Raw genomic sequence first — 17,323 nt, 5'->3', positions numbered from 1 at the left:
AGCTACTGTAGCAGTGGAACTCTACATCTATGTAACCTAAGTTATTTCACATTAACACACAGACTAGAAGTCTAAAAGTAGCCACTGAATAATTTATTTTCTCATTTTCCTACCTGGATTCCTGTATTCCCACTAAATTCCAGCATCTGTTCTAGTGTCATATGCAGAAATGGAAAAGCACTGACCCATCCATGCCACACTGTAGTCCAGATTTGGAGAATGGAATTTTCAGTTTAATCACTTTTCCTCCAAAAGGACAATGGAACTTTGAACTAGTTTACCAAAAAGTCGCTTATTGTAAGTTAGGATGCTAAAATAAAACTCCCATAAAACTACTTAAGAAACAGTTCATTAAAACAAATAAAGAAACAAACAAACCTTTTATTGTATATTGAAAAGGCCATAAATTTGCTTAAAGTGCACAGTTTTAGGAAGAAAAGGTGGTGAGTTGCCTTCCACAACATCAAATGATTACAGATATTATTAAGCAGATAGAAAGCAGAGTATTTCTACAGTAAACTTAGAGAAAGGGCAAACATATAATATTAAAAGTAAATTAGCAATACCGAAGAACAGAAACCTTTAAGAATATTGTCAAATTGACTTAAAAACCAAACTCAAACCAAACCAAAGAAGTGTGAAAGTTGCTGACTGTCAGAGCGCTTATAAAGACTGTCAAACTTTTTAGGCATGTGATTTTCCATTTCTCTTATATGAAAGTCTGAGAACAAAGTCTGCTTCTCCCATTGGTTGATGGGGTTCTTTCCACTGGAAACTTTTATACAGAAGAAAAGCAGAAAGAAACCCTGTTAAATTTGTATTTAGAATGACACATTCAAGAGAAAAGGTCACAGACGACATCTGACATTTGGGCTGGGTAAAGGAAAATAAGGTAGAAAAGCAGACTTTTGCAAGGCACATTGGCACAAAGGACCAACTGAAGTTGTGTGAACAGATGAGATAAAATTGATAGGAAAATGTCTGCAGAAAATCAAAGACAGTATTGGCTCCTGAGATTTGCAAAAGTAAATATACAATGCACAAGAAGAAAGAGGCTGTAAAATCAGAAGATAAAGTTCAGGAAGATGTCATTGTACAAGTACAAGGAGAACAAGATTTTACTGAAGAAATAGATAGTTATCAAAAGTAGGAAAGACCTGAGGAAGTAGGAGACTGGAGAAGGTTTTTGGAGGCACAATCAGTGACAGTGTGCTAACATAAAGTGTCAGTGAAATGTCAAAGGGGCAGATTTAGGAGAAAAGGAACATGAAATAATTTTGTTAGATAAGTCTTCTAAGGTGCTAAAAATTAAAGTGAGATGAAATATTACTATTAAAGACCCATACAAAGTGCAAAAATCAGTTCTGGGCAGAAAACAGGAGAGATGAAACAAAAACTCTGATAAAGGGGCTGTGCATGGTCAGAATAGTTTCACACTGATAATGTTTGTATCTAGGTTCTCCTTCCATACACAGTCTAATCTCAAAAGATATGCTAAATAGGCAATAAAAACCTGTGCATAATGGCAATTACCTTGTAGCAATAGCTCAGTGCCAACTACAAGTTTAAAAATTATTTGATTTTTGAAAGGACAAATTCAATAATTGTTGAAAAAGTAAATCAGTCTCTAAATCTCTCTCTAAAAAAGCTTTTTCATACAGCCAAACAAAATATCACCTGAAGTTTTTATTAATATAAGGTGCATCATACATTACTGATAGTTGCTGTGGTCTAAGTAAAGAAACACCAATTATTTCTAGAAGTTAAACATTCTGAAATTTCAGATAATGAATGAGTTGCACAGATTGTACCGGGAATTTTTTTCTGAAAATAACGAGATTATATTCACCACAAGAGGATTAGTGAATCACTCCACATAGGAAGAATTGTAATGTTATTAAAAAGGAGCTGATATACCCCTACATTTATTTTTTTATAGTCAGGTGGATATACACAAAATTAAAATGATGAATTGGAGAAAAAAATGTACAAATGGTTAAATTCTGTTTGTTATCTCACTCTATTTAATGAAATGCTATAATTGTCAAAGCTCCCCACTAAGTGCTACTTTCTGCTACCATGATGCTAATAACATAAAACAGTTGTCATGGTTTTAAAATTAGTAGGAATGGACAGAACAACCAAGTTTCAGGATGGTGCTCCAAAGAATACATCATGGAAGAAAGCCAAGTTGATATCATTGCTTGTAGCAATTGAGCATTTCCTGGTGAAATGTAGCCCTGAGTAAGTGCTTTTCTGTGTCAGCACATGGCAGAGTTGTATTAATTTGTAAATCTGCTACAGGAAACAGGAGTAAAAATCTGCTTAGATTCATAATTTGACATGAAATTATGTCAAAAGACCAACTTAATCCATCCTAAAATAACCACACAGCTACAAAAGGTTTCAGATAAACAATCACTGTAATTTTGCAAGTAATCTGCAGTATATCTATTCTAAGTCATCACTATCATACTGAATGTGATTTCTCACTGAGTCTATCCTGAAAATTTGCATCTCTTGTAAGTAAATTTTTAGCCTTTAGGGCACAGATGTTCTGACAACCTCCCACCTACATGGTTCCACATATCAGGTTTTAATAAATTACATTTCTAAAACTTTTATAAGAGTATGGTTTTCTGAGGCTTAAGGAGAAATAAGGTAAAATAGTTCTCATAATTTTATTGTTTTACCTCAAGAGGTATCAATGGACTGAAATTGAATGTAAGGAAAGGCGGCAAAATGTACTGGTGTACTACTTCAAAACAATTTTTTAGTCTTCCAGCTTAGAAATTTTCAAATATATTTAAATTTATGCAGAAAGTGAAGGATGCAAAAATTCTCCCCCCCAACTTTCTAATATTTAGGCCTTGAAAATTAAGTAAAAGGTGAAATTATTTGTCCAAATGTACACAAGAGGCAGACATTGTAAGCATAAGTACTGACTTATAAATATTAATCAGCACAAGAGAACATAATATTTTACTATTAAAGTACTAAAATTTCATAAAAGAATAGTGAATTACACACCTCTGTATCTTTTTTTGTGGAAAATTGACATTTAAAACCAGAAAAAGCTGAATATTAATTGTTCCCTTACTTTAGAAACTCATGAGGAGCAAAAGAGGAGTAAAAAGGGCCATAACTATGTAGTTTTTGAGGAATGAAGAGATCAATGGCTATCACAGGGTGAAAAATTTAAATAGACCCCAGAGGAGCACCAAGTTGGAAAATTCAACACCAATGACATTTTAAAGAATTCTGAGACCTACTCTTGGTGTCTACAGATAAACTTTCTCTAAGCAGTTCCTTTGAGACTGAAAAATTGCAAAACTGAAGTGTTGGTTCACTACACTTTTACAAAATGCTAATTTGGAATAATTTCACTGCCTTTGATGCACAAGTCAATGCTCACTGCATAGACTTCATCCCCCCACATTGACTTTGCTTTGTGTTAGCAAAATTTAGCAAACCTTGACTACACCACACTGTAAAAATTATTTTTTTGGCAGTTGTGAGGCATTTCCATAAGACAATTTTTCAAATGGAACAGAGTCTTTGCAGGGTTTCCTTTCGGAAGCAAATAAAAGTAAGAATGTATTTCTTATACTATTGGATAATTCTGATGATATAATAAGTCATGTAACTCAAAGTTTAATGAAAATGATATGACACAAGAAAATATATGCTTATCAATAGATTTTTAAATTAAATCTGCTCATTGGATTGGAAAACATGAAAAAATGCATTCTTTACTCTTAGCCATGCTGGAATCAGGTTCATAGGTGCAACTTTTGAAAAGGTTTTTTGCTCTTGTACATACCAAAATATACCTCTGTAAACCCAGAAAGCAAATAAATTAAATTATGGTACATAAAAACCAATTTTAATTTTAAGACAAAATATTCAGTCTTCTTAATACCATGTTTACAGAACCTGCAGCAATATGTAAATAATAAAAAGTCCACACAGATTCTTTATCATTCCCTGTCATATATTAATTTCTTCTTTGGAAAACTTGGGGGTCTCTATATTGAATAATGTGCATGTGAGAGAATGCTCATGCAGGCGTTATTCTTATAAACATATAAATGTTTTTGCAATTCACACAAACCTTCCTTTTTGTCTTCTGCAGCAATCTTCGCTTTTGTGTCTGTTATATCTTTGAAAGAGGCCAGAAAGAGTACCACATCTCCTTTTTCATTCTTTATAGGAACAATATCCAGTAAGCACCAGAATGAAGACCCTGCAAGGATAAAGAATGAATTTAATTCAAACATCTGCCTTTTAGCAGAGAGAGGGGAAAAAAAAAAAAAAAGTGAACTGCTTATTTAGGAGGTCAGTAGTCAGAGAATCACAGATGTTCAGCTCATGTAAATCACTTTGCATCATTGGTTGAAGCTCTGTAATACTGCTTTCTCCAGACACAAGAAATTAATTTAAATGCAAAATTTATCTACAGGGATCATTAATAGAGTTTAATGAAGCTGCTTACTCCTCTGAAACCATGCTTCCCTTTGAACTCTCAACTGATGCTGTTTATTTCCTGGGATAGCTTTGGCATCTGAAGCATTCAAGTCTGCTATAGAATCATTCTACCTTAATCATCCGACTTGATACTCATTAAAACCTCTTGACAGAAGACCTGATATTCAGAGCATCATTCCACTAAATCAAAGATATTTAAATTAATCAGATATCAGACTTACAATAGAAAGAAACTCATTGCACAGACAATTAGATATATTATATATATAATACATATATAGATGATATTGTACATCATCTCTAAAATTATTATCAGCTATCTTCTTTACTTTCTTTAATGTTCACCTTTTTAAGACTGAAGCTGGACAAAGCTTTTCATTCTTGTCAACCTTTCTCTGTCCACATCTGATACATAATGATGCAGTTTATAATAAATTCTTACTGTTTTCATTCATGTTCTCTTTGCAAGATATGTTGTTCAGTTACAATGACATAATTCATAAGTTTTCTATCAACACCACTTGGTGGAAGAAAATACATAATGTCTAGATACAAACATCCTAGATCCCACTCCCATCCATTCTAGGATAACTCAGCTCAGTACCAGACTTTTGTCTCTTTCAGGTTTTAGGTATCAATGCTATCTAATTCCATCCACCATCAGTCTACTAAATATTATTTATAAGAGATATAAGTACCACTACAGAGTTTAAAATTTATTTTTTGTACGTCTTTACAGTTCCACAATCTGCTGCTTCACAACATGCTGTTTTTAGCATTAATTTACAAATAAAAGTCTACTTAAATTAATATAAAGAAACAGGACTAGTTGCCTGGACCACTGCTACCCCAGCTGACTGCTGCCAAATGATCAGCTGAGCATTGGAGGGCTCCTTAGGAACAGCAAGCAGATTACCCACTTTCTGCTGTGCTGTCTTCTGAATTTTCCAGTTTTGAACAAAAATTGGGTACAAGAAGATCACATAAGATATAAGATCATATTAAGTTTTGTAATTTAGATTTTCAAGTGGAAGTATTTGAACAGATAAGCACTATAGGTGAAAGAGCAGCTTTTCTTTTGAAGGACCACGATAGTAAAAGTAAAAAATTTGTTTCAAAGGAAATTCATCCTGTCCTCTCTGTGCTGATCAAACTTTCCACAGGCAGCTTTGAGACTAACATTACTAGCTCAGCAATCTGGCAGCACTTCCACTTAAGGTATTTAAAAAGGGACAGGAAGAAACTGGATCAGGAGGAAAGAAAACTGGAGAACAGAAAAACCTGTGTAAAGAAGTAGAGACTGGATTTGTATTGGGTTTAAATATTCTTATTTTGAGGTTTGAAGACAAAGCAAGAAAATATGCCATTTTGAAAGAAGGTAAAACTTATGTCAGAATCAAGGTATTTGTCTTGTTTTCTCCCCCACTTTCATTCTTTTTTTTTTTTTTTTTTTTTTTTTTTTTTTTTTTTTTTTTTTTTTTTAATCGGTTGTGACTATTAAAATTTCTGGGAAAAACTGCTCAGTAGCATTACTGTCAGAAATGTTTTAGAGAGTATTCACCCTCCCAATCTGAAGTGGTTCATTCAAAGAGAAGAAGCATTAAGAAAATTTACTGCTTAAAAATAGAAATATGCCTTTACAAAATACTATCAAAGCTTCTAAACTGGCCAAAATCCTACTGGCAAAATTACTTCCTACCCAGCTGCATTCTAGCTAACTTCAGTGGGCAAGAACTCTCTCTCAACTTCTTCTAAACACCACCAAGAGGGCCAATGGTCTTTTAAGATGTTTGTATCACTTCCAGAAATGGAAGCGTATCTTACTCTTTTCAATTGTTACATGTTTTTTCTACACACAGACACACATGCACCAGCCATTAAGGGCTGAAGGAAAGTTGCAGACATCAGCCATTTCAAACAAACCTAACTCAGTTACAGTAATAGTTTCTGAAATGATAGATTTGTGGGATTAAACAAGTTATTACAACATGGTTAGTCATTAGAGACAAATTGAGTTAATATTTAACGGTTTAATGCATTGTTTTTTTTCATATAATCAAAGAGCATTTGGATTCTTTACAGGTGAACATTTGTCACTGACCACTGGCTACTGAAATTGCTCCACGTCCAGTCATCGTTTAGTTTCTCTCAATCATATTTTCTTTCATTTTCTTTTCTCATTCTCCTTCTCTGCAAATATATCTGAAAATATTTTGAGTAAACAAAACAAACATGCATAAAATATGGTGTGTGCCACTAAAGCAAACACACATCCAATACATGCACAAGCTACTTCTCTCCTGAAGAGTTCCAGACTAATGCCCTGTGTGGTGGCTGTCAGTCCTGACATGCACTGAAACTTTCAGAGTTCTAAATCTGAGCTGGTTGGTTGGAGGGGTGTGTGTGTGTGTGTGTGTGTGTGTGTGTGTGTGTGTGTGTGTGTGTTTATATCAATTATTTTTTCTGCTTTTTCTCTGAAGGGAGCAAAATGAAGTTGTTTTTGGACTAGGTGAGATGATCTCTTTTAGGTCAGGACTAGGTCAATACAAGGTTGCATTCTGTCAAGAACAGAAGAGTTTCCTCTTTCACTGTTGAGGAGTATTCTTGGAAAAATATACTGCAATGCAATCTGTTACATAGCTTTCACTGAAAGCCAGCATCACATAATTCTATAAACCAAAAGCAGAACTTTCTCCTCATCAGAAAAAAGTAGTGCCCTATTTTGTTACAGTTATTTTGAATGCACTCCTCTGTGAGACAGAAATTCCTTCCCTGCTTCAGATGGTGCATACAAAGGTTTTCCTTATTGTCAAGAGTCGTCTATCACAGAAATTTCTTTTGGAGGGTTATTTATATACAGACTCTTTTTATTGCTTCAAGCCACCACTCTTGGAGAAAGAGTCTAATCTATCTCTTGCATTATGAAGTGAAGGGTCAAAATATATTTTAATATCCTCAAGGCTTATATAAGCACATCACAGGGAAGGAGAAAAGAAACTAAATGAAGCATAATCTTATCACAAGGCAATTTGGCTATAGTCCACCTTTTATATATACAAAAAAAAGAGAGTGCTTTATGGTCACTCTCTCAACCACCCTTTCTACCTTTCCTCATTTTGACAGCTAGAAGTCTCTCTTCAGATTGAAATCAAAACAAGGGTCAACAGACCACGGCATTTAAAAGGGAGATTTTATACAAAACCCTGCCATTAGAATGCTAAGAGCCTTGAAAACCAAACACTCTTTTCACTAGAAAATAAGGCCTGCTTAAGCCATGGGACAGACTGAGACCATTAGCTCTGTTGATGAGCTGTGTGCACTCACCATATAATAATAGGTAATCTGTAGGCATGCCCACCCTATTCTGAGCCCAAAGAAATAATCAGAATGGAAATATCTTTTGTGGATATTTGGGTATTGCAAAGGTTTCATAATAGAGATATGATGTGGGGTGATGGTCTGCAAAGTTTATTCTTTAACAGAATAAATAAACTGCACCCATCTTGTTAAAATTTCATTTAATATTTTTTTAGTTAAACATATATGTAAGAAACATTTGGAATGAATGCTACGTATGCTAGCCTATGGCTTCCTTTTGCTCTTGACAGTCTGGGAGTAGTTTTGTATAGGAAGAAAAGTTTAAGACTTCCTTTTTGACTTGTGTGATTGTATCCACTTCAGACCTCCAATTCCTCAGGTCTTTTCTTGGCACACTGCTCTCCAAAGGGATGCTCATCCAGTTTTATACTGTCCATTCCATCATTTAGGGGCCAGAAATAAGAAATTCACAAATTTCTGTGATCTGTCTCAACTTGTCTGTGGCCCAAGGAAGAGGGATCAAGATCTTTTGTGAAGCTCATAACATCAAATTAACCAAATGTCATGATTCTTAGACTAAGAGCCCAAGTTTCTGAAGAAAGAAAAAAAGTTTAAATGGTTTGCATACTAGATATAAAAGTCTTGTGGCCCAAAACAATAGTTCTTCAAGGAATATATATATATATGCATAAGAGGGCAGAATTTGGCTTCACAAATCATCATAAATCTGGAATATTTCTTTTTGTTTAGGTAGGTGATTTAGTAAACTAAATGTTCTTGTAGGGAAATGCAAATCAAGCCTTAAAGACTGTTAAAACATATCGCCCTATTTCCAGGAATCTCTGTAGAAGACAAAGATGAAAATACTTTCATGTAGATATCTGTAATAACTAGTTAACAAGATGGATGCTAAATCCTCAATATTACAACAGTGTCTCATAGGTGGTTACTAATTATTACTAAGATAACCCTGCTGCTGAATGCATCATAACACAGAGATGTTTGAGCCTCACCAATTCCACTTTTCCAGCACAGAAAGTGTGCACTTCAAGATTGACAGACCAGGATGCCAAAGACTTTGTCTGAGGAAACCAAACTCTCTCTTTCATCAGCTTACCCAAAAATTCCCAGCCTCACTGATAACACATCATTTTGAAAGTTATGTGGTTTTGACAAGATGTCAACATCTTGTTGAAGAGAGCAAAGTGCAAAGAAAACAATGCTTAAAAAAACTGCAATTGGACTGAACAGTAAAGGAAAGGAGCTGCAAGAAAACTACAGCTATAAATTCAAGTACTTTCTCTTTTGTAATAATACAAAGTTCTGCTGCTTTAAGGAAATTATCTCTTCATTCTTCTCCATCATCTCTGTCAAAATCAAATTTATACATTAACAAAATCTAGAATGTATTTTTCTTGAATTCTGCTATTGCAGGTGCCAGCTTGTCTGCTGAGCCCTATGATGTTCATTGGTCAGTAGAAATTGTGAAACTAAAATCTTAGATGGGCAATGATGAAACTGACCTATATGGGAACAGGGGGTTGTGTTTACATTTTCATATGAGTGGTAAAGAAGACTCAGGAACTTGTTTCCCCTAATTCTGTGTGACCACCAGATCATGCTTGTATCCTGGAAATCTCCTTACAAGTTTTAACAATCAATGTAAATCTATTCCAAAATGGATTGGTAATCCATTAATTCATCCAAAATGGATCCACTCCAAAATTTGTTTACATCTCAGAGCAGAATACAGTTGTGTCCCAAGAATTTGGTAGATGAAAGATGATAGTAAGATACTTTAATAACAAAGCAAAAATTGTATTTCTGTATGAATAAGCAGAGTTATTAATCCTGTGGAGTTGATTTTAAACTCGTTAAAAATAGCTCTCCAATCCTCTATGTAACCTACGGAACACCATGTGCAATTACTCAAATCTATTACATCTCATCAGAGATACACAAATCTATCCCTCCATGTCTTACCAGCCTTTCTGTGCCCAGCTTTAACCTGTGCTCTGTTCCTTCTGCTGCCAGGTAATCCAGTGCCTCATATGCCATGTGCCTCATATTGCCAGCATCGTCTAACTTTCTCTGCCATCACTGCCAGGATGGAGAGTTGAAAAGAGGGAAGGGATGGCCTAAGAGAGAATCCTTTTCAACACAGTGATCTCCTGTCCTTGCCTCTCCTGCCAGCTGCGAGTGTTAAGCAGAGAGAAGTTTAATTCACAACCCCAAAGTTTCAGTTTGTCAGTTTTTGGACACAGACTGTCGGTGCTATGGCAGCTCCTACTTTGAGTGCACGTCTTTTCCAGCCTAAGTGGAGCAGTCTCTGTATGCAACAGCCAGTGCATTCTGCAGTGAATGCTTTATACCAACTAATTTATGAGCACTGGCACATCTACATTTCAGCTTTGTTTACTCAGCTTTCTGTCTCTCCTTGTATAGCTCCACTATCTTCTCAGCTTAATGAAACCATTTCAAAATCCCCTGGTTATCCTGAGTTTTCCTTGAACAAAAGCAGAGAACTAAGCAATGCCTTTTAATGCCATGTGAGATACATTATCCTTAAGCTTACCACTTTCTTTTTGTCTGCCCTAATTTCCTTTTCCTATCTCCATCCAGATTAGAAAAGAAAACGACATTTAGGGAGATAAGTACTTCCCTGATGTAATACATTTACTGGTCTGTAGTTATGACAATTAGCAAAACACACAGGATTATCTAAAAACTCAGTTAAGTCACTGAGATGCATTCTGTTTAAATGCACAAAGCTTCAGGGCAGACTCATAAACCTTATCAGTCTGCAACTTACTTCCCTCCCCCTCCAATGATAATTACTTTGTCACAGTTATATTAGTACAGGGCATTCAGCATTTGTCAACTAACTCCTGGGAAAGTACTAATTGAGACAATCTATTTATATAAACAAATACACAATATCTACCTCTAAAATGCAAAATAACACAATCAAACCAAACCAAAGCAACAGTAAACAAACAAAATACAGTTTCTTCAATATCTTTATATGGACTGCTTCAGAAATAGGCTAAATCCTTCCTGATCAATTTAGTTTTTACTTCATTGCTTTCACTCAAGGAATTTCCAAATAAGCCACATTTGCTTTCCATTGATTACTTTACTTTTGATATATATTGTTAAAACTATGTTTATAACCTATGGTCTTTATTGTTTTTCAACTTTCAGATTCAACATGTCAATATAATCACAGCAGCAAATGTGATTTTTCAGCCTAATGAGGGATGCATTTCTGAAAAGAAAGCAATAATTTTTTTTAAAACAGGATGATCTCATATACATTATGCATGCTGGGATATATATTTGCATATATATTTGTATATATATATATATATATATATATATGAATAAAAAAGTCTCTATTATTTTGAAATTGTATCTTATATTTTCACATCTGAAGGAGTTAAAGCACACATTAATCTAAACATAGCTATGTTTTCAAATTACATTCTTTAACTTTTAAGCTAATTATTTTATTATCTGAAAAGAGAGACTTCAAAGATTATGTGAAATTGACTGCAAGCAAACAGCCCAGTAATTTCCAAACAGACCACTACACCTATAAAGAAAAATTACATGTTTTCAGTTTCAAAAAAACAAATTAAAGTTATATAGCCTAAAATATCTTCAAAATATTTTTGTGACCCTCACTCTGGTGTCTCTGGTAGTGGCAGCCCCTAGAAAGAGAAGGCCTGGAGTCTGCAGAATGGGAGGTCTCCCAGCACTGGAAAAGGTGCTGGCTGCAACCTTTTGCTTGTACATGAAGTTTTCTAAAGACATGACACAGAGGAAAAGGGGATTCTGCTGGTTACTCATCCACTTACATTGAAAAACTACGTTTTAGAAACTGATCAGTTTATTTTGCACTGCTTTTCCCAAAGGGTCAGGTCAGAGAATGTTTTGGTCTATAATCCTTGTCTATAATCCTTGTTTTATCTGTCCATGTTACTCAGAAGTCTTTTTACAGATCTTCTGTTGAGGCCATGATTCAAGAACTTGAACCTGTACTTCATATGCAGTCCATGGGCACCTTTCTGGAAGAAGGGGGCTAAAGCTGGGACCTGATATGGAGTAGAGCCATGGATCTGAACTGATAATTCCATCCAGTCAGATTGGAGGCATTTTGTATAAAAGGGTTTTGAAACACACACTGAGCAATTATGTAACATGGCAGAGGATTAATCTTCCCAATTCACCACTTCAGTCCAAGTGAGCACATGCTGTTAGCAGTCTCTGAGCCTGTCCAATGAAAAAAATAACAAATAAATAATAAAAAAGCAAACAAATCCACCAAGTAACCCTACCAGTTGGAAAGCAGCAGGTTTTAACCTTCTAGTTATTTAACTGCTCTGTAAAAACAAACAGCTTTTGCAATTTCCTTCCCAAATCAGTGAGAGGGCTCAGTAGACAGTGCTAAAATGAGCCTCCTACCACCTTCCAAAAAACCGTGGTGCTTCCCTGGTGGACAGCACAGGAGGTGGCAAATAGTCTGCACTATAATCCAGAACATGGATTTAAGGATCAGGGACAAAATAAGGAATGCTGGCAGAAGACAAGCATATGGTCATCTGGAGAAATGTTACTTTGAACTTTCTTTATCCAAAAAAACAGCCTAACTCATGATGAAGTACAGGCACCCAAGTCTGCTTTTAGCCAAAGCTGGATTTACATCTCATAAAAATAAAAGGCAGCAGATCCAGTGTGGCCATAAAACTGTGAGAAAAATTTGAAGAGAAGGGTGACTGGTCTGATGTCTTATGAACACACTGCAAAATAAATACCAATATCTCTTACTAAAAGTGTATGTATAAAAAGTAGCACAATGAAATGTCTTTTAAAAACTAAAAAAAAATACCCATCCAGCAGTACCAACAGCCATTCATACCAGGTGCAGCTGGAAGCCCAGGGTGCCTGTGTGGAAACACTAATTGCATCTGTTAGCTGTGAAGGGCACCAACTTGTAGCAATATAGCAAGTTAAGAGGAAAATTTCACACTGATTTATTTACGTATCAGTGTGGTTCTAGAAGAACTAGTCTTTTCTCAGTGAATTATGCTTTTAATACATCATATTGCTACTGAAAGAAGCTGTTAGTCAATATCACTGTGAATGCCATCAGAGGAAAGTATCAGCACTGTCATTAGCCTGCAGTCTTGTTGATGTCTCATTAAATTCTGGGAAAAGATCTCAGATGGTTTAGATCACATTGCACACAGGGGATTTTTAATGCCTGTTTTTTTTTCTTTCTGACTGGAATCCATCCCTTTGTTTTGTCTTCTTTCAGGCTTTTGCTGACCACCTCAGGTCTCTGTAGAGTTTAAGCCAGGGCATTACAGAGGAGCAGAAGCCTGCTCTGTCTTCCTCTTCTGCTGCAGATGTTGGGGCTGTCTCTAAAACATCAAAACATTTCAGAGGTACATGTTATCTTTCATCAGAAGCCATGGGTCAAGCAAATGAAGGGTTTGGAGAGAAAAGAAGACAAAAAAATTCCCTCTTCTGTGAAACAGATGAAAATAAGGACGTGTCTTCTGTCTATATTCTACACTGCTTTTTAAAGAGGAAGGCTTTCCAAAAATCAGTGAAATATCCTAATGATTAATGAGTTATATAAAAGGGGGAAATAAAAAAGAACAAGAAAACAGAAAAAAGAAAAAAATATTAAAAAAACCCCCAAAACAAGAAAAGAGAAAGAAAAGAGAAAAAGAAAGAAGAAAAAAATTATTTTATAAAGTGAAAAAATATTTTTTATGGCTCAGGGAATTGCAATTAGATATTACCTTCAGATTAATCTTTCAGGGTTGCTCGCTTTTTTTATTTCCCTCCTCCTGTATTTTGTACTATAATCTAGCAAATGTGATCAAGCCTACCACAAAATCATTTCATCTTTCTTATTTTTAGATGATGTTTTTGAGGCAGAGAAGCAGTGAAGCAGCAGTGAGGCCACATTGCTACAAACTGCTCTGTCAAGTAACTTGTCAAGGAACTTTCTCTACATAAATAAGTAGAAAATTATTACTAGAAAATAGTAGAAAGTAATCACAAGAAAATTGAGATCTCTACAGAAATTTGTTTACAGTTGGAAAATTCTAATAAATGCCCCTTTTCTTACTGCTGGTCTTAACTTCCAAAAGACATGGTGGATTTCTGGAGATAGTTAAAGAAGGAAACCAGTTAACGCTAAACTGGCACCATACAACTCCCAAGTTTCAAAACGCTACAGGATATTTTTGGACAACCAATAAAAGCATGTGTTTAAACTTCTTGTTTGAAAGAACAGATGCCATTTCTGCAAGAAGAAAAATACTTTCTGTGGAGAAGATTGAGGAAAATCCAATTTTCTTCCATTTTCAAAGAAATTAATTTCCCCTCAATTTCTTCAAAATGAATTAATTAATTCTTCTACAATTTTAAATAACATTGAACTCTTTATCTAACAAAACCTCTTCTATTTTCTTATTAAACAAAAATTATGTTGTGCAGCCTTTGCTACTCTTTAGCCACACTATTCAACCACAAACATGGCAGAGGCAATGGATGATGACTCATGGCCTGAGCCTTATTTCATTTACCTGTGGCTGTCATTGCTGTTCATGTGAGAACAGACTTCAAGCAGCCTTTTGCCTGATGAACCCAGTAACTCAGTAAGAGGGTTTGACTTTCACCCTTTCTCTACTAATTTTCTGCCCCTCTGCAACAATACCTTAATCCTGACCTTCCAGATATGGATACAGCCCTAACAAAACACATATTCTCATGCAGTGATGAGAAGAGATAAAATACCTTGATTTAATCTTACTGACTCGTAATAAATGAAGAAACAAACACAGAAATTAAAAGCATCATATCCTCCTGACCTTACAATTTACTTAAAAAGCCTTTAAGGACCAAGAACTACAAGGCACATGTAAGACATAACCCAGAAAGTGCTTAAATCAGTATGCACATAGAAGGTGACAAAGTGTCCCTCGAGTCCTGGTTAACAGATAAAGCAAACTCTGCTTGCACCCAAGTCCTAAAGCACCTTGTAAAGTCAGCCCCAGTAGCACCCACTTGCTCCTGTTCTCTTACAGTGGGGATTTTTAGCTATGCACAAAGGTTTGTGCAAGCAGCCCTTTTTTCTGGGGAGCACAGCTGCTTCATTGTAGTTCAGTTTAAGAGAATGTGAAGACCTCATTTAACTACCTGTACTTGCTATTGACAAATTTCAGAGGAGGTCTGACAGGGAGAAAAAGAAGGGTTTATTTAAATATAGTTCCTCAGCATAGTGCCCAGCTGCTTTTAGATTGTTCTAAAGAGATCCAGGAGTGAGTGTTTTTCTCACAACTCACTTGAATTCCGAAAGGTTAATTTGCATTTCCATTATCATAATTGACAACTTAATTTGTTGCAGATGTTTTAAAGAAAATGTAGAAATAGTAACAGAAAAAAAAAAGTTCAAAAATCAGCTCTTTAGCAATATAATTTTAAAACTTTCTGAAGAAGGCAACAATCATAAAATTCCTCGTCTTTTAAGATTCTCCTTTTCTCTTTGTCTTCAAGAAACTAATATAGCTCTGTCAAAGAAAAAGCAAGAAATTAACTGAGGAACAAAAATAAATACTGAAACTATGGTGAAAAGTATATTTTGAGTTGAATTTTCAAAAGACATCTCTCTCTGAAGCTGCTGTATCTGCTGCCATGGTTCTAATAGTGCTCTGTTGCTAGCATGGCAGAAAATGTTCAGGATGAGGAGTTACCACCAGTTTATCCTATTCTAAGAATTCATTACAATTCCCAAATGAGAACACACAGAAAAATGTTCTTATCCACTTCTAGTGGTCTCAGAAGGATTGGTCAGAGCACAACTGCTTAAGATCACTCTTCTCTTGAAATCAAATTATAAAGACAATGAAATTCTGCAGTTCATCCAACACAGACAGATAATCCAGACAGATAATTTACTCAGATCCCTACCCAACTCCTTGCACACCACTCTTGCTTCAGTATCATCTCAGAGCAGTCTGAAATTTCCATGAAATTTCATGTGGATTGCTGGGGTTGCTTTAGTTATAGCAATCATTCCTTTAATTAACAATTACTGAGAAGAATTCTTTTATGAAGGTTAAATAACTGTAAAAGGTCCATATTCAACTTAATATATTCAGATCAAAGCTACTTTTCTAGAATGAACAATCTAATTTAATGATAAAAACTGAATACGTTTTGAAATAATTTTAAATCAAATTTAAAATATTGAAATATGTGACAATTAAGGAAAATATGTATGTTCAGTTTTGTAACCTTGAATGTCTGGCCAAAATAACAGGACACATATGACCAACATTTTACACCCAAAAGAACAAACCAAGAGTAAGTTATTGTATTCATACATCCATGTCCCTCACAGGAATTTTTTCATAATGTCGTACTAACTATTAAGATTTCAAGAACTGTTCTGAGGCACATCAGTCTATTCTGTGAGCTCAGAATTACCCCTGGGGCTTGGAAGTGCTCATTTCATCTTGTAGTTAAACCTACAAAGCAAAGCTGTGCTAAGCAGCAGACTAAAGCTGGATGGGAGTCCCCCTCTGACACCCTAAAGCCCTAAGAGGGCATTGAAATTTGGATCTGTGATAACCAGACATTGCCAGCTACTTGTCTTGCACTGACCTATGTTCCTGCATTATACCAGCCCAAATTACAATGATTTTCCATACTGGATATACTGGAACATATCCATATCATCATTTAAGGGATATTATTCCTAAAATTCTTTTGTCTTAAAATATTTTTAAACCTTTTTCTGGACAAAGACAAAGTTGAATAATCATAACAGTTTCAGAAGTTCAAAAAAACCCCAAACCCAGCCCAAATGCTAAAACATTTAGCTAAAATGGTTCATTTGCCAAATTTGGAGCCTGCACTTTGCAGTTCTGTTAAAAAATCGAGATTATTTTTTAAGATAAATGTTGCTTTTATACAATAAACTCTCGTCTTATTTTAATACCTATTCATTTCTTTTTCCCAGTGGTACAGAAATACATGGAAATAAAAACATAAAGGGCTGGGGAAATTTATTCTTATTCAGAAAATGTATTGGGGAGGCTTCCAGTCAAATTATACAGAGGGTGTATGTAGGATGGCTAGTGGGAATTATTTTAGCCTCAACAATTTCTCTTTATCTATTTATCTGTGATTCAGCTACTTCTCAGATAATTGACCTGCAATCTCTTTCTGTCTGTATTAATCATATGGTTTTGAAGCACCCCTCCATATTGTAAAAGAATCACAATTTATCATTCAGGACAAAGACAATTAATGTCTCAGCTTTACTTCTTTAATTTAAATACCTTCAAATATCTTTTTACCATGCCCAGTTATTACTATAGAATACTGGAAAAAACCAGCTCTTACTCTTTCAGGTTAAAACAATTTTTCCTCTATATTCAGACATGTTTTAAAATTTGCAACTACTTTATTTGAACAACCTTCCTGAAACAAT

General features: G+C 35.0%; 1 protein-coding gene across 1 annotated transcript in view; it reads right to left on the bottom strand.

Annotated features, from left to right (window-relative positions):
* The window catches only part of KCNH8 (potassium voltage-gated channel subfamily H member 8), a gene marked incomplete at both ends in the record, with an annotated part of 170,818 nt that overhangs the window by 97,062 nt on the left and 56,433 nt on the right, over positions 1–17,323 (bottom strand). Inside the window, one exon of the mRNA XM_079302228.1 lies at positions 4,115–4,246. Within this exon, the coding sequence (XP_079158354.1) occupies positions 4,115–4,246 (132 nt within the window). The remainder of the gene's footprint in view (positions 1–4,114; positions 4,247–17,323) is intronic.

Source organism: Erithacus rubecula (assembly GCF_903797595.1).
Source record: "Erithacus rubecula genome assembly, chromosome: 3".
In the NCBI taxonomy this organism is placed as follows: Eukaryota; Metazoa; Chordata; class Aves; order Passeriformes; family Muscicapidae; genus Erithacus; species Erithacus rubecula.
Note: the sequence above shows the minus strand (reverse complement) of the source record. Positions and strands in the feature narration are given on the sequence as shown.